This window comes from Botryllus schlosseri, chromosome 11 (genome assembly GCF_051294905.1).
Source record: "Botryllus schlosseri isolate E-star chromosome 11, Bs_hap1, whole genome shotgun sequence".
NCBI classification, from domain to species: domain Eukaryota; kingdom Metazoa; phylum Chordata; class Ascidiacea; order Stolidobranchia; family Styelidae; genus Botryllus; species Botryllus schlosseri.
In genome coordinates this window covers 8,769,058-8,796,950 of record NC_137246.1, presented here as the reverse complement: position 1 = coordinate 8,796,950, position 27,893 = coordinate 8,769,058, and the positions used below count along the sequence as shown (strand labels likewise).

The window sequence follows — 27,893 nt, the reverse complement described above, 5'->3', positions numbered from 1 at the left end:
ACAAAATAGTACGAAGTAGAAGTAGAAGTAGCGAAAATTCTATCTACTTGAGTAAGTACCAGAAGTAGAGGAAAACTACTTGAGTACTTCGAAAAAGTAGAAGTACTTCGTTACTGACCACCTCTGGTTATAACTACTTTATTGTATCTTGTTCATTCGTGACCTACGGTCTATCAGATAATCAAGATATATTGCAGTCGCCCAAACGTAGCAGACTAAAAGAATATCTTTCGTGAGATGCACACACAAATTGCCATGCCTTTATGCCTTTGTGGGTTCGCCGGGTGGCATTTGCATTTTGAGCTCAGATTGGAAGGCCAGGACTATTAGTCATGCCCACCCAACGCGAATATTGACAATGGACGAATACCCTAAGTTTCGGCCAAGATAGCTCTTTAGTAGCACACTCCGTGGAGTTGCGTGTTGGCCGAAACTGCATATGTCTTTTGGTGTGTCGTGGCGCGGCAATGACCGGCACCCAAATGCCTATTCCCATAAATTAGGCATGTTTTTTCTTTAGGGGTAGAGAAGCTATCTACTAGAGCAGGGGTCACTAACCTTTTTGAAACCAAAAGCTACTTCTTGTGTACTGATTATTGCGACGGGCTACCAGACTTACTCATGCCGTTTATCCACGCTCAGTTGGATTTCTCTTCACTTAAAGTATGACAATCAGAGCACTAGGCAAGGTACCAAGAACAAAATACTCTCACGCGCGGGGAATATAAACTATAGATTCCCGTTACGCCTCCGCGTTGGCGAATACGAGCAATGCCCCGAGCAACTGCGGTCGTATGGGTCGACTGACCCATGTTTAACTGCTGCTCATATGTAGGGTTGGGCACAATGATTCTCGAGTACTCGAATCTGAACCGGACCACGACTGACCTATCGATCTCGCTTCCCATGACATGCCACCCGATTTCTTGTAGTTTTTTTCTATACTATATTATTTACTTTCATTCAGTGTGCATGCCTCCTCTTTACATCGCCTAGGCCAAGGTGGGTGTCTGATTCCATAGACTACTCCAAGTCGCTTCGACATCTTCCTGTCTTTTCATTGTATCGCATTTTTTGTGGTGTATTGAACTGATCGAATTGCTAATAAACCAATGATGATGATGATGATGATGAATCGAGTATTATTTATAATGATTCGAGTTGAGTATTATTACGCAATTTCCATATACGTTCCACGCAACTGAAAGTTGGTTTATCAACGAGGATTATAATTTCGATATTAGTTTCCACTTCAGAAGGCTTCAAACCTTGATTGGCCGTATCGCAGCAGATGAAACACATAGTACTAAGCCACTAACGTTACTGGAAATAACATATTTCTGAAGTATGATCAACCCTCAACATCTCACAAAGTGCAATGAAATCGGTATGGTCGAAAACGATACCAAAATCTTTAACGTGATGGATAACAGGCATTATATTCTTTGTGGACGCATAAAAGGTACAAATCTGAACATGAAGATCTTACATTCTGTTATTACGTCATAATGAGTGATACTCGAATGGTCAGCTCGAAGAATCGAATCACTCAGATCAGTGCTTTTCAACCTGTGTGACGGTTCGTACTAGTGCGAATGAAAAAAAATTCAGTGCGAATGACGAAGGTGGTGCGAATAGTGCGAATGAAAATCCGGATCAAGTGCGAATGAAAGTCGTGATTAATTCCTAACTTTTCTAACGTGTAAATTCAAATAAACCTAATAGGAAATTTAAAATCAGTGTAACATTTGTAGTTGCGACGCAATTGTAAAAGCTTAATACGGCGCACCACTAATCGTAGCTCTCATAAGCCGTATTGAATAAATATTCATACACTATAATTATTACGTAACCAAAAGCCGGATTTGGAATCTGGTGTAGTGACAGTCAGACATGGGGTGATTACTTCATGAATGTAATCGATTGCGATTACGATTACTTCGGAATCACGCGATTACGATTACGATTACGATTACAGCAAAATCACGAAGTAGTCGATTACGATTACGATTACATTGGAAAAGTAATCACGATTACTCACGATTACATTTATTTTGCATCTTAGTAGTTATATTGGAAGACAATACATGGATTGCGCTGAAAAGGCCTAATGAGATAACATATTTCTTCAAAACAGATGCGACATTTACTTGTTACGTCATAATGCACATATTGCCCATTTTATAAAGGACAATTTATCGCACCCAATGATTTGCATTCTTGCCAGGTCCATAACTGCTGCACCCCAAATTCTCCAATAGGGTGGGGAGCGTGCTCGGAGGGGACTCAAAAGTATTTCGTGAACCAACATAAATTATAGCGCATTCTCGACAGATTTCATTAACTTGAAAATTCTCTTTGAGCTTTGCCATTTAAATGTCTCTAGATAGCTTGATTTCGAAATGCATACTTCTCCCCTCAAGAAATAAAGGATGCATAACTCATAGTAATAGGCATTATGGTGCCAGTCAATACCGCGCCCCGACACACCAAAAGACATATGCAGCTTCGGCCAACATGCGACTCTATACGAAGTGTGCTATCAAGGAAAGACGTTGGCCGAAATTTGGGGTATGTGTCCATTGTCAATAGCCGCGCTGGGTGGGCGTGACTAACAGTCCGGTCCTTCCAATCTGAGCCCACGATGCAAATGCCACGCAGGCACACACAGAGCATTAGACATGACAATGTGTGTGTGAGTCTCACGAAAGTTTTTCTTTTAGTCTGCTAAGTTTGGGCCACTACAATATCTTTTGACTATATAACAGACCGGAGGTCACGAATTAACAACATGCACTACAGTAATTATTGCAAGATACCAGATGTTATAATTATGGATTACGCGTCCCCTGCTCTTCAGGTAAGTCTGACCATCGGGGGCTGAGATAGGATTAAAAATGCAAAATAATGCAATTACCAATGTTATCGACGAAATTAAATCTTCAAGTTAAAAATTGACTATACCCTTTGGGGGCCCAAGACCAACGTTTGGAGTGGAGGACGATTTTGCTGTTTTGGTCTTGATTCTAGCTACAACCCACGCTAACATGGTATATAAGCCGATGGCTATGGCGGCAGGTCCAAATCTTCAATAAAGAATTGTGAAATAGCAATTGACGCCCGTTTTGAGTAGAATAATATGAGAATAAGAGAAGGTGAAAATAAAATTCTGCCTTCAACTATAGATAATGTAATGTAAGCTGCCATTACGAGAAACGGCGCGGTTATGATATATATCAGCAGCTGTTGATTTTTAATGCTTCGTTGTGGAAACCGTAATATTTTATTTGACGAGTACAAAATTTCAAATCTTTGTCTGGTGTACGTTCGTACCATCACATAGGCCTACTGCTCGCCAAGCAGCAACGGTCAAATTGCGTTTAACTAAGCATAACCAAACATCAATAAAAAAGTTGCTATTTTAAACTAGAGAGGTGATTAACTATCCTGCAGCGAGGTAGTGGCGTCTGAAATGTATTGGTAACCCGATATACTGAACGGTGGGTGTTTTACAATCACACTAATGTACATCGACTATCTATTTACTATAAGTGTGGAATGTGGATACTTCTTACGCAAAGACGAGCACAGCTAATAGGCTACTTCGACGTAATAATGAGCAATGGCATTTGAAAATCAGACGTTTGTGACTCAACAACTGGTATAATATATCTTGCTTGTTAACGAATGTTCAGTTTATGTCACAGTCGTCGTACCAATAAAAAGTAATCGTTCTTTCACAAAGAAATCGATTAAATATGCGAAGTAGTCGATTACGATTACGATTACTTCGGATTTTTTTCGAATGTAATCGATTGCGATTACGATTACTTGAAAATGCTGTAATCGTCGTAATCGATTACGATTACTAATCGCGATTACCCCATGTCTGGTGACAGTATATAGATATCTATAATCTCTATAGTGGCAGACATACAGTGTATTAGCCCGTCTGAGCCTGCGACAGGCTGGAAAAATAACATCAAATTGACTTTCTGCTTTCTTTCGCTAAACAATCAACATATTTTCGTAATAACTGTTCGATTAGCGCAGGTGTTCTCAGCCGTTTCTTGGCCGTGGCCCATTTTGCGGTTTGAAAATGTGCTGTGGCCCACCTCTTTTCTTAGAGTCATAATCCAGTTCAATGTGTGTTAATCGACAGCGCCGATATGCCTACATTCTCTAAAATATGCGCATTTTACTCCTAATTTACTGATGACATTCAAATCTAGACCTCTCGGGACATTAAATCGCACCAAGTGCGACGAAAATTCCCAAGTTGAATAAATAGCCTCCAACAAACGACCAACGAAATAATCTTGGGCCCCTTCGAGCTCTCCCAATTTTGGGTTAATTGGGGGCGGCAGTTACGGCCCTGGTAGATCATAGGCTAAATCTCCTGTGTATATTATGATCGTCCGCTGCTCCATTCGCGTCGCGAAACACAATGATCAAATCCCCTCATCCACTGTGTGATTAGGGTTTTAGTTTCACCATTGCGGGGAATAATATAATCTTTCTGGGCCAGCTTCAAACAATTCATTATTGAATGGGGTACTACAGAGAAGAGGAAAAAGCGTTTTTAATATGCATGTCATGCAATGTACATTGTATGTCATGCACCAAACCAACTGAAGTTTGCATGCTCTACAATGTACATTGTATGTCTTGCAATAAACCAACTAAAGTTGCGATGTCAGAATATTCAATCCAATGATACAATCAATTCACGTGACTCTTACATTATGTAGCCTACAATGGTTTCCAGACCGCACATTTTAAAGCGACTCCAAAGATAATGCGCTCCGTTTACGATTCGTTGCGGTCGTGCAGTACACCTTCACCAGAAGTTGCTAATAATTCGCAATTGCGGCTATTTTTATCTTACAATAATACGACTTGCCGAAGTACAGTAAATCTATACATCAATTATACTTCATTCCAAGTTTATTGCACACCGCTTTCAACAGCATACGATATATGACCCTCCCGGAGTACTTGGCTACTTCAGCATTTTATCTTCCAGTTATTATGTATTCGAAATTATTTTAGTTACTGTTAGCCGTAGGTTGTCATAACCAATGGAAAGAGCCGCCGTTATCCCTCCCGTTTTCTACTTGTACATGCTGACTCCATACGTGCCTCTATACCTCTCATCAGGGTCGGATGAAAAGGATTTTGAATATATGTTTAGCGTTATACATAACAAATATAACTAAACTTACTTTAATTCTAAAATTTTCTAAATAGCTTTGTGGCCCACCCAAAATGCTCCTGTGGCCCACCCTTTGAGAACCCCTGGATTAGCGCGAGGCACGAGGATAGTAGTAAATACCATCATTACAGACTCACGTTTGCAAGTTACTGTAACGCAAATTTGTACCCCTTCAAGGGTTATTAAAGTATGGACCGCAAAGGTTATAATTTTGGATCGACACGGTGCCAGAGCTATCTGTTAATATGTATGTAATATTCATTGAATCTATTGCAAAGAAGCCTGCGATCGTTTTTACATATCCAAGATCACTGTGTTGGGTACTGTAGCCAATAAGCGAGACACGCATTAAATATTGCTTTATCGTGAGAATTCATGATAAGATTTGTCCGACCGTTGAGATCAACTAGTGTAGGCTGTAGGGTAGGGCTGTTCAAAAATAACTTTTTTTTCCGGATTCCAGCCATTCACTGATTAAATTGTCAGGTTGCCACAACAAAGGCTGCACACCAAATTTGGTTCAATTCGAACATGTCTAAGCGTCCGCAGAGCCAATTAAAATTTTTAATTTACTACGTAAAATTTAAAAAAAAAATTTCAAATTTTTCTCTCAACCCCATGAAAATGTTGAGATGTCTTCAAAGACCATACAAATGAAATTTGAGTCAATTCCAACCTGTAGAAACGGAGTTATTTGAGTTTTTCGTTGATAATTCTCGGATTATCCACAATCAAGGATAATTTGAGAATTATCAACGAAAAACTCCAATAACTCCATATCTACTAGTCCGAATTGAGTCAAATTTTTTTTGCATCGTCTCTGAAGACAGCTCAACAATTTCATGGGGTTGACAGAAAAATTTGAAAATTTTTTTTTTTCAATTTTCCTATTTAAATTTAAAATTTTAATTGGATCCGCGGAGCCCTATACTTGTTAGAATTGAACCAAATTTGGTGTGCAGCGTTTTTTAAGGTAACCTGACAATTTAATCACTGAATGGCTGGAATCCGGAAAAAAAAGTTATTTTTGAACAGCCCTACTGTAGGGGTGTGCAACGAGAGAGTCCAGGCCTATGAGACTCATTCATTTCGAGGCCAACCTCTTCTGCATTGCGGCACATGAAGACGTAATCGTAAAGTTTTGGCGAACAAACCGCTGATAAAATGCGGCGCCAAAAACATAAGCGGCGACAAACCCTCGGTCTAAAAATGACCGATGCTGGATGGCCAAACCTTTCGAGATGGATTGGATATGCTCCGTGGTCGGCATGGAATAGTCCCGTTCTTGCAATCTGAGTAGACAGTAGTACAACTGCGATATGCAGAGGAATTTATTTCGCCCTAATTTGGAATCGCGTGCGTCAGACATGTTTTGTAGAGCTGTGTTGCGTGGAATTGTGGTGTGCTCGTTCTGCATGTCATAGATGCCAGTAAAATCGTAGCATACAACTGTAATATTAAAAAAATCCTTTTCATAGCTAAGGCTCGGATCGCGAGATGCCACAAAAACTCAGATTTCGGTGGTAGTCTAAAAGCTGCTTTACCGTTATTAAACTGTCATGAATTCTCAAGTTAGATAGAGTAGATAGAGTAGAACACAAAGTATCGTGAGTTATTTGCTCTTCTCATAAACTTGCGAGACAGAAGTTGGAGCAACGTATCATCAGGTAGCGAGCTCTAATGTGCCTACTCTCCTTGATTGTTTTGCACCTTATGTTCAAAAGACATAAGGCAAAAGCCTCAACACGAACACGTGGGTTTTTTCTTTCTTTCGACAAACTGGAGCCTCGAGGGACCTTTGTGTCAGCTCCCAAAAATGGTTTCTGCCAGCAAGCATTTTTCACTCGCGAAAAATACGCTATATTTTGGATAGAAGTGCAGAACAGATTTTAAAGGGGCACTGCGCTCTAAAAATGATGTGGTCTCAAATTGAAGGTAAAAACGAACAACAATTTTTGGCCGCAGCCATTTCCTTCAGAACCCCACCGTAATGGAGCTGCAATTTATTGAAATTTCTACAAGACCAGCTGCCGCGGCTGCTTAACCCGTTACATGGCACGATGTCTTCATCGTCGCACTTGCTCGACGCGATAAGACAGTCACGCAGAAAACGAAACTTAGACCCATTTCGTTCATAACATCGGCTGACAACTATCTAAAATTCGTTCTCTGCGTGACTGCCTAATCGCGTCGAGCAAGTGCGACGGTGACGATATCGTGCCATGTAACGGGTTAAGCAGCCGCGGCAGCTGGTTTTGTAGAAATTCCAATAAATTGCAGCTCCATTACGGTTGCGTTCTGAAGGAAATGGCCGCGGCCAAAAATTTTGGTTCGTTTATTTGTTGCACATCTGAACAATTATTGTTGAATAGGCCTATCTTCATCTTCTTTTTGTATAACACTTTTCGATTAGTTTGTGCGAATGAAATTTATTTTACAAAAAAAGTGCGAACGGAGCTCAAAAAGGTTGAAAAGCACTGACTCAGATACTAAATTTTACCCAGCCCTACTCATATGAAACCTGCTTCAACTTTCAAATCTCTCATTTAGAGATTTGCTACTGCGACGGCGAAGGACTCATTTGGTCCACGTTCGTGACCCCTGTACTAGAAACATTTAAATCGCGAAGTTCGAAGAACATTTTCAAGAATTAATTAAATCTCACGAAATTATTATGTTGGTTTACGAAATACTTTTGAGTCCCCTTCGAGCTCACTCCCCATCCTACTGGGGAATTTGGGGTGCGGCAGTTATACTGACATGGCAAGAATGCCAATCGTTGGGTGCAATAAATTGTCCCCTATAGAGTTGAGCAATGGGTTCATTATGACGTAAAAAATGAATGACGCATGCTGTATAAAGAAAGTTGTTATCTCATTAAGTCTTTTCATCGCAATCCTTATATTGTCTTCCAATATATCTTCCAGGGATATATATCCCTGATATTTTCTAATATTACAGTCCTAAGAAGCAAAATGAATGTAATCGTGAGTAATCGTGATTACTTTTTTAATGTAATCGTAATCGTAATCGACTACTTCCTGATTTTGCTGTATTCGTAATCGTAATCGTAATCGCGTGATTATGAAGTATAGGCCTAATCGTATTCGCAATCGATTACATTCATGAAGTAATCACCCCATGTCTGCTTATGACACAGAAACTAATATAATCGCTACTCAGCAGAGAAATTGGTCGCCGCCCATAATACTTTTTCGGAGTATCCATGCAAGTAGGTTTTGCCCACTTGCACTACTAAACTCAAGTTGTTTAGCCTATGACCAGCGACGGGCTTCAATTTTTTTGTCAGCAGGTTCTATCATATTTTTTCAGCGGGTTCTTTTACGAACTCGGAAATCGCCGGACATTACCGGAAATGCTATTACCGAGAATGAACATTACCGAGAACGGACATTACCGAGAATGGACATTACCGAGAACGGACATTACCGAGAATGGACATTACCGAGAACGGACATTACCGAGAATGTACATTACCGAGAATGGCCAATGCCAAGAATCTAGCTTAATGTAACGGATGTTGTCGAGAAATTTATACCTGAGAATCGATACCGAATGTGGCAACGCCGTGATGCACACACACGACCAGTTCATATGCATGACATGTTTGCATTGCATATATTGCATTCTCGGTAATGTCAATTCTCGGTGGTGTCCATTCTCGGTGGTGTCCATTCTCGGTGGTGTCCATTCTCGCTAATGTCCATTCTCGGTATTGTCCATTCTCGGTAGTGTCCATTCTCGGTATTGTCCTTCTCGGTAATAGCATTCTCGGTAATAGTATAGAAATTAAACATGGAACGGCAACGACCGATTTTGCAGCTTCGTTCCGCTTCGCCGAGGCTGGAGTGGAGAGTGGTTTTGCGTAAGCGACTGTAGGATTTCTAGCAAGCCAAAAGCTTTCTTCCCGAGCACATAAATTATTGAATATGGTCTTGATCGAAAGCCACTGCTGCACCGATTCCGAAAATATAAAGTAAAATAATGATCAGGCACTGATCCACCTAGAATCCGTCGTCCAAGTCGAAATATCGGCATTGTTCGGACAATCGGAGAGTCGCAACGGGTCATTGTTATGGTCATTGTGTTGCGGTTACCCGATTGTTCTGAACAATGCCGATATTTCAGACTTGGAGGACAGATTCTAGGTGGATCAGTGCCTGATCATTATTTAAATTTATATTTTCGGAATCAGTGCAACAGTAGCTTTCGATCAAGACCAGATTCAATAATTTCTGCGCTCGGGAAGATAGCTTTTGGATTGCCAGAAATCCTACAGTCGCTTACGCAAAACAATTCTCCTCTCCAGCCTCTGCGAAGCGGAACGAAGCTGCAAAATCGGTCGTTGCCGTTCCATGTTTAATTTCTATAGTAATAGCATTCTCGGTATTGACCGGACACCATTTTCACTGGTACCTTATGCCACCTACCGGTCGCTCTTTTCACAACGTTATAGTCAGTAGATTATGAATGTACTCAAACTCAACCGGTGCTTTATCAAAACATCAGAAAGTGCAGCATTGCATTATGTCATTCTTCGTGGACCACCTTCGTGGCGTCATGTTTGAAGTCTGCGAAGGCTGTATTGTGCGTCATTGTCATTTTCTGGATTTATGAAGGCGCGGCTAGTCGAGGATTTACAATTTCGTTTTGCAGACAGAAAACAAGCGCAAGAAGAATGGTATTCCGGCTATGACTTGAATGCGATTGTATTTTACGATTCAGATTTGCCGAGCGTGGATTAGATGCGTGGGCGTTGAGCGGGAGCTTTCAAATTTTAATGCTTTTCCGTTGATGTGTTGCTGTAATGATGCTGAAATATCTTCAATTTTCCCGTTAGTGTACTACTTGAGATCCAAGCTCGCTAAAACGATTTTCTGAGCGGGTTTGCACCGCTGTGACGTCCGTGATTAAGGTATAGTATAGATGCCCGCTTTCCCTTGCAGACACCGAGACACAACTTCAATCGTAATCGATTTGTAACGCCGACTGATTTATCATCCTATCGTTTAATTCCCGTCAGTTGCAGCTCGTACAACGTGCGATAACTGAACGTAGATGCAAATGAATGTACAATCACCTGGACTAGGAGGGACAAATAAGTGTGTTTCGATTTTTAGTTTGCAAGATCATTACTCGTTATTGTAATGAGCACAGTGTTATAGTGCAGTGTATATAGGATGCCAGCTCAGATGTTTGGCAGTGACATGTCAGCTCTTGAGATATGTATGGTAAGGGTCCATATCCTTGAGGTGTATATATCCATTATCCACTTTTCAGTTTTAATTTTGAATACCATAAGGAGAATGCATTCTAAGGCATTTTGAAAATAATATGTCACGCGGCACACACCATTGCAATAGCTATACGCTGACTAATATATAGAAAGTAGTTTCTGTTACAGTTGCAGGTATCGCTTTTGCTGTTCAGGCAGTGTTGAGTCATAAATGAATGCTCTGATACTGATACTAAACTCATGTTGCTAGTGTAATCGTAGATTTTTAGCTGTTAACCTGTTGTATTTATTTATTTTAGCGTTTGGCTTATTTATCTTGAGAATGTGATATTGCTCACTGTTATTGGCTACCTACCTTTTCATGTTAGTTCAGTGAACAGTCTTAACAAGTAGATTTACAGCAATTTTGAATTAGTTCGTTCAACGCTAAGCAATTTTGTGTATAGGCCTATCTTGGAGATTATTGTGACTGGTATTTGCAGTATTGCAATGCCTGTGGACTGTGCCCTTCAATGAAGCTCCACTAACGACCTCAATCTTTAATACTCGTAATATGTTCTAAAGCTAAGTTCAGTGACTGTTTGCTTCACCTGAATCTTTCTACTGGATGTACTGTTACCTTAATATGAAAATTTATACTCAATTGCCATATTTATACTCAATTGCCGTAAGAAATTGTAGCTTGATAATTTAATTTGATCAGGTTATGGGTCCATTAAATTATTGAGGTACGTTGAGGCGGCACTCAAGTGATTCAGTTTCATAGGCATGTAAATCATCAGTACGTACAGTGATATTTATTGAGCAGGAGTGTCTAGCTACTGTACTAGATCAATTGTTTTGTTTCAATTTTCTTGAAATTTATAGAAAAATGTACATGTAGGACAAGAAACTTTCAAAGAAACTTTTTCATAATTTAAATAAGTGAATAGTGACTCCTGTACTTCTTGCTAGAATCAATCTCATGATCAAGCAAACTTTAGTACAGTTGCTGATATTTAGTAGTAAATAGAAATGTCTGTTTACCTGAATTACTTAGCATCTTTCATTTTTCAACAGCAATCACTCAAGGTTCAATAATTTGTCTGCTCATTTAGTGGCCTACAGCACACTAATCACCTTGTCATAGGAAATGTGATAATGACTAGTGGAGAATATTGCTTATCAGGGCCATTGTCTCTAGTCTTACTCATTTCCTGACAGGCTTTTGTTGGTATAATGCTTTTTTGAAGGTCTGAGTGAGTACCCTTATCACAGAGTTGATAAGGTGTGATACGTGTGTAGGATAGTTGAAGATTGATATGATCTGTCTGGTCTACTTATTAACCTTCTTGACAGTTTCCTGCAGCTTTGTATAATGCATTCTGATGTATGTGATTGTTGTCATCAGTACATAGGAGGAAGTTGCTTATCAATTTCTGTAGGGTATACAATTAGCAGACAGAGCATTTGCACGTGTTAACATACAGAACTGGCAATTACCAAATCATTTAAAGACAGACGGCCACATACAATTCCAAGATGAAAGCTTTGCGCATAGGCTATAGAACAAAATCACTTAGTACATTTCAGTCATCAGACGACAGTTGAAGGCGTCAGGTGCTGATGGTGTTGGTTCAAGATCTGTATTTTTGGATTTTCTTATAGGCTGAGTTGTAAGAAGGAAGTATGATAATTAGACATATGTAAAATACTGCTGTATACTATGCATACTGGCTATTCAAGGATACGTAGAGGCTTATGCGGAACCTTGGTTTAGTTATAAGGCCAAAAAATAGAAGTTGTGCCGATGGCAAAGATATATTTCAGGATCAATGGCATACCTAGCCTACAACTACCTCCATTCCACAAAAGAAAGTAGAAATTTGTTGATGGGAAATCCGATTTTTACTGTTCATTTAGCATTACTGAGATTGGTACGACTGAATTTTGAAGAACATTGATCGTTTGAAGTGCTATCGTGCATTGAAAGTAAATGAGGCAGAGAAAGAGAACTGTTGGACATGTGATATCAATGAAGGGAAGGCTGTTTATTTTCGTGCTTTGACAATTTAGATGTTAGGTTATTCAGTCAATATCGACATAGTTTCCTCCACAGAATCCTTTAATGGCAAGCGTGCATTGTGGGAGCCTTGGATACTTGCTTTACAAACAAGTCTTTCACACTGACCTACTCTGGGGTCCGAAGTTCGAATCCATGGCATGCCAATCGAGAGACTGGACGCTCCCGCACTCAATGTCATCTAATCAGTCAAGCAGTGAATAGATATTTGAATTTTAAGGTCTTCATGGGACCTTCAATTCTAAATAGTGTAAGATGACAACCAACTCTGTGATTCCTTGGTTTGCTGTCGGTATGCACTTCTCCACCAAATATAATAGAGAAGCCTTTGTTTTGAAAATAACAGGATACTCAAAAGTAATATATAGCCTATATAATTCTCCTAATGAAGGATCTCCATGGAGAGGTGTGTGAATAAAAACATAATTATCGATGCAGCTCAGGTACCTTTTAATCATCCCAAAAGTGAAAATGGAAGCCTCTCTAATGGCAGAAGAGGTGCCTTATTTTTCTGTAGAATAATTTGATAGTGTTGTGTGTGCTTTCTGAATAAAATCAGCAGTATTGTTCCTACCATATATGGCGGATGTAAATAGCAATATTTCATACGCCACTGAATAAAGACCTGGCAGACTCCGAAGCTGACCTGTATAAATTGAACGACACGCCTCTGGCCGCCTATATATCACTAATCTAAATTTAATATGACAGTCGTCACACTTGATTGTAGCTAGAGGCAAAGTCACTCATTGGTTATAATTTAGTCAAAATCTAGACAAACTCAGAGCAAAAAGGCTGTTTGTATAAAAGTATAGGCTACTTGAAAAGGGTATCTTCAAAAGCAAATACAGTTGTGAAACACTAATCAGTATACTAGTGACCTTTAACAACCTACGGTTGGAATATGACAATGGATAGTTCTCATTAAATTTCCTGGAGCAATTTGATCACATATTTCCAGTAAATGCAGCTGCATGATGTAAATTGTCTTATGCATTATGTTGGAATGTGCTATGGAATGTGGATACGGTATATGAAATTACGGTATGGTTCACCTGGATTGTTAATAAGTATGCATTTGTGTAATTTGAACAGGTATTTTAAGTTAAGATTTCAGTCGGAGGGTATATGATCACGGGGTTGAGGATTGGGAATCACATTTTATGGATATAGCATCACTGCGTTATTATTCACCATAAAGCTCCTCAACAATACAACGATTCATGCCTTGGCTAAAGACTAACAAAGATTGACAAAATCTCGATCATCTTACGAGGCAGTGCCTAACAGTTCGAAGCCATAAATCATGCCTCGGAAGAAAAAAAGAGGTGGTGGGGGGATATTCTGCGGGTGTTTCGGCGCAAGAGATGAACCTCCTGAAATTCACATGGAGATCGGACCCGTGCCGACAATGAATCCTGACCTACCCATGCCGCCTGCCTCTGAGCTTGAAGCCAAGTTTTCTGAACTAGTGGTAAGTGCCATTAAATTGTATTTACTTTACCATCGGCAAGCTTGTGGATTGTAGTTTATTATTTCTACTTTGTATCCTTGTTCTATTTATACTGCATTGTCATGTAACGGATTTATCTTGGAATCAATGGATTGTCAAGTGAGCCCTTTTTGTCTTTACTGTGTCCTACAGTGGTTACATTTGTTGATACTGTAAACAGTAGTAAGCCTACAGGGTAGGTAGAATGTTGTACTGTTAAGTTGATGGGAAGTGTAGGATTTGTTCTGGATAGTTGCATTTGTGCTATCTGATATGAATGCAATGGTGTTATGTTGAGGTGTGTAAGTTCTTCACCAATCTTGTATATAAGAATTGAGCATGATGGTTCAATACCAATTTTGAGATGTTCTTGGAGTTCATTCCTTTTCAAGTCACTCTAACCTGATCCGTCATTGCTTTCTCCAATTATACACTTGAGGTGAATGGTGAATTTCTTGGTGATTTTTTGTGCATAATCAAATGAATTGCTACATATTTGATGAACACGCATGTGAGTTTTGGCGACTGCTATTTCTGTGGGGTTTTGATGAATTTATAAAATGACTTTACTTCAGAAAAAACACTAGATAATATGCCGAAATTGAAAGTATCCTAGATATCAACTCAGATTACAAGTGACCAGACCAATATATTTATGGGCATTGAAATTCAAAAACATTGGCTGGACCAAGACATGATGTCATTGGTATCGCAAAAGTGAATCTACAATCATATACTTGGAATAAATCACAAGAATCAGAACACAACCTCCCTCCTTATGTCCTGTTAGCAAAACTTATGTTCTTGTTTAGAATATATATGTTTTGCTGCTGGTTCCAGATAATTATGCTATCTCAACCCTTGAACTATCCCAGAAAAACTTGTCTTCAGACTCGGATTCTACCAATATATAAAATTAAGTTGTCAATCTATAATTTGTTATTGATGGTTGATTGATGACTAGTATTGTGTAATAGTGATGTTTCAACATTGATAGGCCTATATTGTCACCGAATTCTGTGTAATCTGCTCAAGGCCTACTTCAACGCCTGATCAATTGTTAAGAAGTAGATTCCTGGAATAAGCATCCTGCACCCTGGTGATATTTCAGATTAACATGAATAATCAAAAACCTGCTGCAATATAAGCTTGTGATATAATCTCCCAACTAGTGGATAATCCAACGCCATGGATATTATCCTGGGACCGAATGAATAAGAGTTCTATATTCATCAGAATGGTCAAGTTCTTTGAGCTGCAATTCCCGGACCATTGATTGACCAGATCCACGGTAACAGTGGTAGTTATGGTGCCGTGTGACAGATTTCCCCCATATTGATTTCATGAATCATTAATTTCCAACCTTTTGGTGCCTACCCTCATGGGATAATGTCCTGGTGATACAACCAGATCTTTCGTGACAGATGATGCACGATGATAAATTCTCTTTGGGTACTTGTGTCTAACGATTTTGCTAGGAAGTACCAATTTACCCTTATGCCCTTGCTGTTCATGTGGTTTGAATCCAGTAATGTGATCATTTCCTCAGTCGTTTACTATTCAATCTTACTCTGGTCTGAACGATCATCACTATTGTTGTTGTGTTTGTCATGGGAACGACATCACTTGCCCTTGTCAGTATCTGTACTTGGTTTTAAAGCATCACTAGTTGCTATCATTTATGATTTGTTATTCAGCAATGTTGATCACTTTTAAGTAGCTTGTAATATGAATAAGACAGTTTGAAAGATGAGTTCTAGAAAATGTCCTGATTGGCATGAAAGTTCCATGTGATGTACCAGTACGTTTTATTTGGCCCGCACATGTATATTACTCGCGCATTGGATAGTCTCGGAATAGGCTGCGACCGTTTTATACCAAACGGAATCGTGACAAATCGCGCTTTATTTTGGTGTCCAGTTACGTGGTTCTGCTGTAAGTTATCATCCGAAATCGCGTCGTCATATAGCGAATCAAAATAGCGTCATTTTTGTATCATTGTTAGTCCGTCTCGCCGCACAATTTCGTACAGTTGGAAACCTTTTATGGCGTGCAACTTATCATTTATTGTTGTCGTCAGCGGTGGCCTGTAAAGAATTGACGTCGGTTTGAATTCATGCGTCGTTCATGCCTGTTCGAACTCAACTCGTCCTGGCGAAATTTCGGCGAAATCTCTGTGATCACGTGAAACACTATTTCCGCGAACTCGGAATATTAACCCTCAACTCGCCGCAGGACAATATTCCACTATTCAATAATCGAAATGTTAGGTTATTCTAAACAAATATAATATCTCTAATACCTATACATCTTCTATTCACAGTAACACCGGCTAACGAGAATCAACTTGACACATTAGTACCATTTTCCCTGTCGCAATATTCCGCCTTTCGGACATTATTATCATGGCCGCCATTCCAAACGGGCGACAGATGCCAAAGTATGCTCAATTCCAAGATGAATTCAAAAATGTTTCGCCAATATATTTCACACAATCAACGTATTATCGGAAAGGTATTTCACAGTACTTTAAGAAATATCGACATTCAGAGTGATTATCGGCCTTGTTTGTTTTCAGTACGACTACCAACCTTAGATAATATTGCGCTATGAGACATATACCCGTCATTCCAAATGTGCGACATATTCCAAAGTATGCCCAATTCAAAGCTGAATTCAAGGGTCTTTCGCCAATATATTTCACACAATCAGCGTATTATCGGAGAGGTATTTCAAAGTACTTAAAGAAAAATCTAAATTAGGAGTGATTATCGGCCTTTGTTTGTTTTTAATACCACTACCAACCTCAGGTAAAATTGCGTAGCCTATCGGACATATGCCCGCCATTCCAAATGTGCGACATATTCCAAAGCATACAAATTCCAATCTGAATTCAAGAGTGTTTCGTCAATGTATTTCACATAATCAGCGTATTATCGGAAAGGTCTTTCACAGTACTTTAAGAAAAATCGACAGTCAGAGTGATTATCGGCCATGTTTGTTTTCAATACGACTACCAAATTAGATAATATTGCGCTATCAGACATATACCCGCCATTCCAAATGTGCGACAGATTTCAAAGTATGCCCAATTCAAAGCTGAATTCAAGGGTCTTTCGCCAATATATTTCACACAATCAACGTATTGTCGGAAAGGTCTTTCAAAGTACGTTAAGAAAAATCTAAATTCGGAGTGATTATCGGCCTTGTTTGTTTTTAATACCACTACCAACCTGAGGTAAAATTGCGCTATTGGACAAATGCCCGCCATTCCAAATGTGCGACAGATTCCAAAGCATACTAATTCCAAGCTGAATTCCAGAGTGTTTCGCCAATATATTTCACACAATCAAGGTATTATCGGAAAGGTCTTTCAAAGTACTTTCAGATAAATCGAAAATCAGAGTGATTATCGGCCTTGTTTGTTTTTAATACGACTACCAACCTCAGTGCGCTATCGGACATATGCCCGCCATTCCAAGTGTGCGACAGATTCCAAAGCATACAAATTCAAAACTGAATTCAAGGGTCTTTCGCCAATATATTTCACACAATCAACGTATTGTTGGAAAGGTCTTTCAATATACTTTAAGAAAAATATAAATTCGGAGTGATTATCGGCCTTGTTTGTTTTTAATACCACTACCAACATGAAGTAAAATTGCGCTATCGGAGAAATGCCCGCCATTCCAAATGTGCGCCAGATTCCAAAGCATACAAATTCCAAGCTAAATTCAAGAGTGTTTCGCCAATATATTTCACACAATCAACGTATTGTCGTAAAGGTATTTCAAAGTACGTTAGGGAAAATCTAAATTCGGAGTGATTATCGGCCTTGTTTGTTTTCAATACGACTACCAACCTTAGATAATATTGCGCTAACAGACATATACCCGCCATTCCAACTGTGCGACAGATTCCAAAGTATGCCCAATTCAAAGCTGAATTCAAGAGTGTTTCGCCAATATATTTCACACAATCAAGGTATCATCGGAAAGGTCTTTCAAAGTACTTTCAGATAAATCGACAATCAGAGTGATGATCGGCCTTGTTTGTTTTTAATACGACTACCAACCTCAGGTAAAATTGCGCTATCGGACATATGCCCGCCATTCCAAGTGTGCGACAGATTCCAAAGCATACAAATTCAAAACTGAATTCAAGGGTCTTTCGCCAATATATTTCACACAATCAACGTATTGTTGGAAAGGTCTTTCAAAGTACTTTAAGAAAAATCTAAATTCGGAGTGATTATCGGCCTTGTTTGTTTTTAATACCACTACCAACATGAGGTAAAATTGCGCTATCGGAGAAATGCCCGCCATTCCAAATGTGCGACAGATTCCAAAGCATACAAATTCCAAGCTAAATTCAAGAGTGTTTCGCCAATATATTTCACACAATCAACGTATTGTCGGAAAGGTCCTTCAAAGAACGTTAAGAAAAATCTTGAATTCAGCTTGGAATTCGTATGCTTTGGAATCTGTCGCACATTTGGAATGGCTGGCATTTGTCCGATAGCGCCATTTTACCTAAGGTTGGTAGTGGTATTAAAAACAAACAAGGCCGATAATCACTCCGAATTTAGATTTTTCCTAAAGTACTTTGAAAGACCTTTCCAACAATATGTTGATTGTGTGAAATATATTGGCGAAAGACCTTGACTTCAGCTTTAAATTTGTATGCTTTGGAATCTGTCGCACATTTGGAATGGCGGGCATTTGTCCGATAGCGCAATTTTACCTCAGGTTGGTATAGTCGTATTAAAAACAAACAAGGCCGATAATCACTCTGAATTTAGATTTATCTGAAAGTAATTAGAAAGACCTTTCCGATAATACCTTGATTGTGTGAAATATATTGGCGAAACACTCTTGAATTCAGCTTGGAATTCGTATGCTTTGGAATCCGTCGCACATTTGGAATGGCTGGCATTTGTCCGATAGCGCAATTTTACCTCAGGTTGGTAGTGGTATTAAAAACAAACAAGGCCGATAATCACTCCGAATTTAGATTTTTCTTAAAGTAATTAGAAAGACCTTTCCGACAATACGTTGATTGTGTGAAATACATTGGCGAAAGACCCTTGAATTCAGCTTTGAATTGGACATACTTTGGAATCTGTCGCACATTTGGAATGGCGGGTATATGTCTGATAGCGCAATATTATCTAAGATTGGTAGTTGTATTGAAAACAAACAAGGCCGATAATCACTTTGACTGTCGATTTTTCTTAAAGTAGGCTACTGTGAAAGACTTTTCCGATATTACGTGGTATTAAAAACAAACATGGCCGATAATCACTCCTAATTTAGATTTTTCTTTAAGTACTTTGAAAGACCTTTCCGATAATACCCTGATTGTGTGAAATATATTGGCGAAAGACCCTTGAATTCAGCTTTAAATTTGTATGCTTTGGAATCTGTCGCACATTTGGAATGGCTGGCATTTCTCCGATAGCGCAATATTATCTAAGGTTGGTATAGTCGCACTGAAAACAGACAAGGCCGATAATCACTCTGAATGTCGATTTTTCTTAAAGTACTATGAAAGACCTTTCCGATAATACGTTGATTGTGTGAAATATATTGGCGAAACAATTTTGAATTCATCTTGGAACTGAGCATGCTTTGGAATCTGTCGCCCATTTGGAATGGCGGCCATATGTCCGAAAAGCGGAATATTGCGACAGGGAAAATGGCACTAATGTGTCATGTTGATTATCGTTAGCCGGTCTTACTGTGAATAGAAGATGTATAGGTATTAGAGATATTATATTTGTTTAGAATAACCTAACATTTCGATTATTGAATAGCGGAATATTGTCCAGCGACCAGTTGAGGGTTAATATTCCGAGTTCGCAGTAATAGTGTTTCACGTGATCACAGAGATTTCGCCGAAATTTCGCCAGGACGAGTTGAGTCTGTTCGACCGTGGTATTTCAGCGCCGTTTGGCTTTTACTGTTACTAGCGGGATTCTTTGATGGTACCATTCCGAAATGGATCAAATGTGCATTTAATTCGGCGTGTTGGTTCCGTTTACACGTTAACGATTGATTTTTGTAATAATACGTTCCACATTCTTTCGGTGGGCTGACTCATCCTGATGATTGCGGGCCGGTAATTGATAGATGTCTGCGTGTGACATCACAATGTGTGAAAAGAGGTTAGTCGTCAACGATAAGCTAATGGCTGCGACGCAAGACAACCGCTGGTTACTTACCCTTACTGTCGTGGGAATGGTTCGAATTTAACGGGTACCGTCTTCATTGATTTTATGTATTAGCGGTTACGCAGACGGATGGATGGTCGGATGTGCATTGTTTCCTTATCACCTGCCTGATTTGACCTTTCAAAGCTTTCAAGTAAACAAATTGGTGGTGCTGGCATTATAATGGATATAAGAATGGATTGGTAGCTATGATGGTGTCGGTATTACAGACTTTGGTATGAAATCAGAGCAGATACGACATCCACTCTAATTTGATGGCCCTCAATCTTAACCATGTCGCATTGTGTATTATGAACCCAAGTGGTCAGTCTGACTCAGTCAAATTTCAAATGCAATGCTAGGATAAATTCGGTAACATTATGCATTCAATCGGCATCGTCGCGTTTTGCCCACCGGCTCGCGGCATCTGTTCCTCTATACACGCTCGCGTGCACCTATATATATCGTGATTCAGGAATAACTTGATTATGGATTAGATGCTCATTGAATATGAGTGGCGATAATTGCTTTGATCGTACTCGAAGCCAGACGTCCGTAAATGACTATGATAATGGCGATCGCCGTTAGACCGAACAATTAGGGCGCGACGTTTCAATATGGGTGTTTGCGGTGGTCGCGATTAGGTTTGTGGGGTTATTACGGACGTGTGTTGAGACAAAAGTATCATGCCCATTTGTGGGTCGCTGCTATTCGAGGCGCATATTCGAATGTTCAAATTATGCAGTCTTCCAGTGTCATTTTATAATTCCAAACCATGTGTTACGGCTATTTCTTGTGCAGATATATGACGTCAACATTTGACTTGACCAGGCCCGCATTCGTAAATTTCGAAAGTATTACGTTGTATTGTATGCAAATTGGATCCCGTCATGCAATAGTAATGCTTCACTACACTCCATCAAATCGTTCATATAAAATTCGTGGCAAAACGCACTGTCACAACGCAATCGAGCAATATCCGATGCTTCTACAGTTCTACACATACTGCCAATTTGCACGGCCGCGTTGGCAGTTTTGGCGACAGGTCGCAATTTATTTCGTTTCACGATTCCTCTATAGATAATGGCTGACAATAGCGCGACCGTGTCGAGGTCAACAAAAGGAATTTGTGTAGTATTTATAATTGGCCATTGTTTGTTTCATATCTACAGCTTACTCGTCATAAGTGCCATAATATACAAGCATCCCTTGGCATTGCCAATTTTTATGTCAAAATTAGTCTATTAAATTTTCGGGATGATATGCAATGCCAATTGTTCTTATTAATCGACGTCTTTTGATTATGCAAGCGTGTTGAATGCAATGTAGCTGGAAGTTAAGTGTCAGTTCAAAGTATCAGGCGTTATAAAATGCAGTTGACGACCACGGAACGCGTATGGATCAAACGCGGGAACACGTGTCGACGTAATAAATCCCGGCCCCCGTTTTTATGCTCCGTACCAGCACGTGTGCTCATGTTTTGTATCATGCTTTCAGGAAGAGCTGGATCTACCGTACGAGCGCCGCCAGGCAATGTACAGCATGTCGCCGGAAAAGAAATGGCAGATATACTGCAGTAAAAAGAAGGCATGCTACCCCCGCTACCCTTGATGATTGCTGGTAACTAACCTTGTGTTTTTTTAGGAGCAAGAAGACCCACAATTGGCCACGGACTGGCCCGATTACTACATCGACCGCTTGAATAACATGAGCTCGGTGAGGATACTATTACCGTTTTCGACCAGACTTGTGCAAACTACTGAATTTTCAACATACGGAACTGGAGCTAATGAACTTTAAAAATCCGCAACTAAGTAATCAACTAAAACACAAGTAGCTAGATTCAATTCCGAGGCAACTTATCAATTTTTGTTTTATCGGAACCGGATCTGCTTTCCACGTGAACATCATGTCACACGCTGGCTATGCCACTATTAGTGTTGATGACTCTGAGCCTGCCATGACTGCAAGACCATCACACAACAGTACGCCGGTATTATGATTCACGCCAAACGATGACACGTGTTTTCTATTTGTTCGGCAACTATTTTTTTTATCTAAATACGCATCTAGAACTAGAACTACGGACTAGGGCTCTTCAAAAATGACTTTTTTTCTCAAATCGTACTGGCTACTTGATAAAATTGTTAGGTTACCTAATTTAAACCTACACACAAAATTTGGTTCAATTCCAGCCAGTAACCGCTTTGCTACAGGAGAAGAAAGTTTCTATTTATTATATAAAAATAAATAATTAAAAATTTGAAAATTCTAAGTGTTAGGCTGTCTATAGAAACGATCCTCACCAAATTTGGTTCAATTCCAACCAGTGGAAGCGGACTTACTGCCGTCGAAAATTTGGATTTGAATAAAATAGTATTTACGGCGAGCACAACTATAATAAATAAACAAAGAATCGGTCACCGTAAATACTATTTTATTCAAATCCAAATTTTTCGACGGCAATAACTCCGCTTCCACTGGTTGGAATTGAACCAAATTTCATGGGCTGAACAGAAAATTTTCAAATTTTTTATTAAATATTTCTATATAATAAATATAAACTTTCTTCTCCTGTAGCAAAGCGGTTACTGGCTGGAATTGAACCAAATTTTGTGTGTAGGCTTAAATTAGGTAACCTAACAATTTTATCAAGTAGCCAGTACGATTTGAGAAAAAAAGTCATTTTTGAAGAGCACTCACTACTCACTTTTCAAAATGAAATACTAGAACTAAAACAAGAGCAAGAACTATTCAAAAAACCAGTAGTTGGTTTATACAAGTCTGACTGTGACGTATATCTTAAGTCACGTTCGAGTGCCTTTGCGATTGCTTCCATGATTGCCGCGCATGTGCGTTGGCTAGAGCCGCACGGGATGTGAGGAAATTGTTGGACAGGTCCGGAGCCGCACCATCTGATCGGATTGTTGAATGATTTGATGGTGTCGGATATCCGGAATTGTTGCGTAGATGAGCATTTCCGAAAGTAATATATTGTGCGGCGGTCCAACGTCTAGGTGGCCGTTTCGTCAGACGTTCGAAATTTGGGTTTGTTACGTTGCAACGCCTCGTGAACTGGTAGCCTACTCTGCGCTTCGTCAATTCACGAAATTCATAGCCGATCGTTGGGCGTTCAATGCAGTAATAGCGGTGTTGGATCGGCCGTCCGGGCGGTAATTAAAAGCAACAACTTGCTGTATTTTGTAAATGTGAGCGTTTAGCTATTTCGGGCACGCAGCTGATACTGTATAAAGGACATCTTAGTCGCAAGCTAATGAATTCATTACGCTCGGGGTTCGGACTCAGAAACGAGTGGCCAACGCGATTCTCAGCACGCATTATTTGGACTATATTTCAAAATTTCAAAAAAAAAAACGGTTTCTGAAGACCTTCAGCTTGAAACTATAGATAAATAACGCTTATGAACCCGGTTATGCAGCGATATATGTAGACAAAGTTATAATTTCGTATCCAGACATGACAAAATTATGCGCAATTTTACGGGATTTTACGGGTATATTGTGACGTAACCAACATAAATGACGTCATAACAAAAACTCCCAAGTTCGGGAAAGGTGAGTGTACCCTCTCCCACCCCTTACTTAACTGCACACACAAGTTAGGCCCGTCTGCATTCACGCTGTGACGCCACAACAAAGTTTTCTATTCGTCTTCTCTACCGTTCGGCGTTCAATCATGGCAGGGTAATATTATATTGATCGCATCGCGATTCGCAACACCCTTTTGCGTTATACATTTATAAACGACCGCCAGAAAATCCGTTGATTTTTTGGTGTCCGGTCAATACCGAGAAAACCATTACCGAGAATGCCATTACCGAGAATGGACACCACCGAGAATGGACATTACCGAGAATGGACACCACGGAGAATGGACATTACCGAGAATGGACACCACCGAGAATGGACATTACCGAGAATGCAATATATGCAATGCAGGCATGTTATGCATACGCACCGGTCGTGTGAGTGCATCACGGCGTTGCCATAGTCGGTATCGATGCTCAGGTACAAATTTCGCGGCAACGTCAGTCCCAGTAAGCTATATTCTTGACATTGGCCATTCTCGGTAATGTCCATTCTCGGTAATGACCATTCTCGGTAATGACATTCTCGGTAATGTCCATTCTCGGTAATGGTTTTCTCGGTATTGGTATAGAACCGATTTTTTATCTCGGCTTCGAATTTTGCGGGATTACACGATTTGGAGACACGGCGAGCGGCGTATCACCGAGGTTCCGACTCCTGAAATATCTAGGAAACCTCGTCGACCACAGGCTTTACATGTTTGCGGTTTCTCGCGCCTTGTGATATGGATATGGCGAGTGTTAAATTCGTTTCGTTTAGCTATGACACACATGATATTTACTGATTCCCTGCGGTCCGACAGCATCGCTGGCCATGATGTCATGTTGTATCCTGTTAGAAGCATGAAATCACCGCGTCGTAGTAATTGGTCACGTCTCGGCTTTGCGTCGTTGCGACAACCGCCGCGCGCGTTTGTCGGAATGAAATTGGAATTGAATGAAAGTTAGATTTCCACGGGCCTTACGATTGCGGCAGTAGACGTAATTCCAACAGCTCCAAAGGTTTATCGGTAATTATTTCTCGTTCATTCGTGGTTACTGAAGATGTCTCGACTGTCCGTGGTCACTGATGAACTGCATTTATTGCTCCCATTTATCCATCATGTTGAATGAAGGCATGTTGAATATGGTTTTTCATCAGAGGTGGCCAAAGAAATCATCGTTAACAGAAAAAGCAACGTAAATTTATATGTTCAAATAAAACTAAAGACTCCCAATTTCGTAAAAAGTAAATATTCTAAGCCCTTTATAGTTCTGCAGTAATATAGTCTGTAGCAGGCCATGTTTGGTACCAGGACCTGCAGTCATTACAGATGATGTGGTCTGCATAGCAGAACACAACATTGCGAATCGCAGTTACGCCATCCAAAATTTCTCTCTGAAATTATTTCGTCGGCCTTGTAGTGATTGTGCGTTTAGTTTGTAAGAGTCAGTCTTTGCGCAATTTTCATCGGCGCGATAAGTGTATTATCGACACCGAGAGAGATTGTTTTTGAACTCATGAACTACGCATTGGTGATAAATCACCTAATTCTGCGCGGCTTATCACCGCAAATTTACGCACTTTGCTTCGACGCAAAAGGTATCACCAAACGGCTGGTCTAGCGCCGGATGAAATGCCGTCGTATTTCAACCGCTGACCCCTGGCTACTTTCGAGTCTCCGACGCTCCAATCGTATATCGATTACGTGCTTAATTAGCGGGCTGCCACACGGCGTGTTAGCGACCGCACTATTGGCGTATAGACTCATTATGGTTATTCGTAGACCTGTTATTAGGTAATTTTGGAAACCTAAACCGCGCACCGTTCATCAAATCAAGTGTAATCTAGGGTATGGCACATTGTACATTGCAAAATATAACTCAATATTCCCCAGCTATCCCCAAGCTGCAATGGCATACTATAATGCGAAGTGATTGTAGTGATTCTAGTGCTCAACCCGGTTCCGTGCAAGCCGTCTTCTTGCCTGTGCCTTGTGAATGTTTTTAGTACAAACATTAGAACTTCGTTTCTGCAACCGCGCGTGGATAGAATTACGTCACTTCGTTTAAAATTACGAAACGGGCCTTCTAGTTTATTAGTTTAACCCTCTGCAGTTATAAAGGCAAAAGCGCGGAGCCTATTCCCGAACGACTCCGTCTTTCCCACGTATGACATCACAATGTTTTGGTTTTATCGCCCGCTGTAACGGTGCGAGACCAGGCGTTGTGCTGAGCGCGAGGTTGCTGTCGTGTTTTTGTAATACATTCGACCGCCTTGTTGATTTTAAGTAACTCGGCCCGAGCCAAGTGCTTCGAGTGGCGCTTGACAGTGCGATGAATCGATTCTTACTGTCGAACTTCGCCGAAAGTGACCGCTATCCCACGTCGCTAAAGTTGTCTTGACGCACCGCGAACATTGACTTAATTTCTACTACAATCCCGCCCTTTTTTATTCCTTTGTGCCTAAGATTAGTCACAGCAATTATACGGAAGCCCCGTTTTGACCTATCGATCGATTACGTCAGTATTTGGCGTCGGCCGAACTTTGTACGCGTGCGTAGTTGTGGTTATTTTTCCACCGGTAGTTGTGTTTCGTATTATAGACGCCGGAACCTTTCAATTATGAATGTTATTTGTCAATAACGCGATGACATTAAATTGCCATGAATAACTTATAATGTGGACTTTCAAATTAGTCTTCTTGCGAACCAGGCGAGAAATGTGCCTTCTGGCTTTACTTGATTTAGTTAAAAACGACGGAAAACATAGCGCGGTAGCCACACATCGAAGAACTTATACTGATAACGCGGTTGTAATTTAGGATAGCAACTTCCCTTCTTGAGTAGCGTGTCATTTTTATTTACAAGTCCGGATCCTGTTGGGGACAGATTTGCTGTTTTTGTTTTTATAATCGGTAACGCCACCGAATTGTTGATACGCGAAAATCTTCTCGCGAAACTAGGGCAAGGAACCTGTTGCGCGTCTACTAACGTGTGTAATATCCAGCGGCTCGTGTCAGCGCCGATAATTTGGTTTGACGCCGTTGACGGGCTGTTTTAAGCAGCGATTTTCGTGAAGATAGCGGCATTGTTTGGTGGCAAGTAATGTCACAATTACACCCTCGGACTTAATCGTTTTGTTGCAAAGCGTTGAATGACGTTTCTTGTGTGACTTGTGCGGAATTTAGAATCGCGTATTTCTGGTGTCATTACTGTTAAAATTGCTTACTAATAAGTCTCGTCCTCTGATGCTGATGAGAGATTTCAGACAGACTATTTCAGCAGAAGATTTATTAGATTAAAGCTAATAATCCTAACTACATCTGAGGAAAGAAACAATGCGAGAAAGCAACATTACTGCACTACTGTGAGCGCAGGCGGCAGCATATATGAGCAGTCTTCACAACACATGTTGTGAGGCAAAACTTGTGAATTCGCTGTAGCGAGAATCAGGATATAACAACAATCCCCCCTTTTGGGATTTCGAAAAGTTCACAGGCCGAGTTCGGAGTAGCCAGGTGAGTTATAGTCCGCTAGGCGACTCAACATTCTCGGTAGCGTGTTGGAGGCATTCTCCTGTACGTGAGGCGTGTCGTCGTCCTCGTGTTGTAGAGGTTCGGCTGCAGGATAGTCCGTATTGTCAATGGTTTGTGTCATTTCGAAGTCCCAGTCATCATTGTATAAATTCCTTTGCTTGACCAATTGTTCATGACTTCTGTCACTTGGGTACGTTACAACTTTGACGTCGTTCATGTGACGGGTGGTGTGTCTCCCATCAATTAATTTTCGCAGTTTCACACCATCATCAAGCACAGCAACTACCTCGTACTCTTCTGGTCCAAAAATCGGTTCAAATTTCCTCTTGTTGTAGTTTCTGATTATGACGTAGTCACCTTTTTCAATGCTTGATGGTTGCCGACGGACTGAGCTATTCACGAATGTTTGACGGGTGATCTTAGTTTCTGTGTCTAGTTCTTTGGCCGCCATAACATCCTGCGTTGTCAAGATTTTCTCAGGGAATTCTTGTCGGTAGCCCCCGTGAAACATCAGGTTACCCGGGGATTGGCC

General features: G+C 40.3%; 1 protein-coding gene across 10 annotated transcripts in view; it reads left to right on the top strand.

Moving 5' to 3' along the window:
• Positions 1-13,522: 13,522 nt before the first annotated feature.
• LOC145451064 (disheveled-associated activator of morphogenesis 1-like) overlaps positions 13,523-27,893 on the top strand; it is a 48,621-nt gene continuing 34,250 nt past the window's right edge. For 2 of the 10 annotated variants that reach the window (XM_080329549.1, XM_080329548.1), the window contains exons 1-3: positions 13,523-14,008; positions 21,735-21,824; positions 21,882-21,953. In XM_080329549.1, the coding sequence (XP_080185675.1) occupies positions 13,841-14,008; positions 21,735-21,824; positions 21,882-21,953 (330 nt within the window). In that variant the 5' untranslated portion in view covers positions 13,523-13,840. The remainder of the gene's footprint in view (positions 14,009-21,734; positions 21,825-21,881; positions 21,954-27,893) is intronic. The other 8 variants (XM_080329555.1, XM_080329551.1, XM_080329552.1 and 5 more) reach the window with 7 other exon arrangements.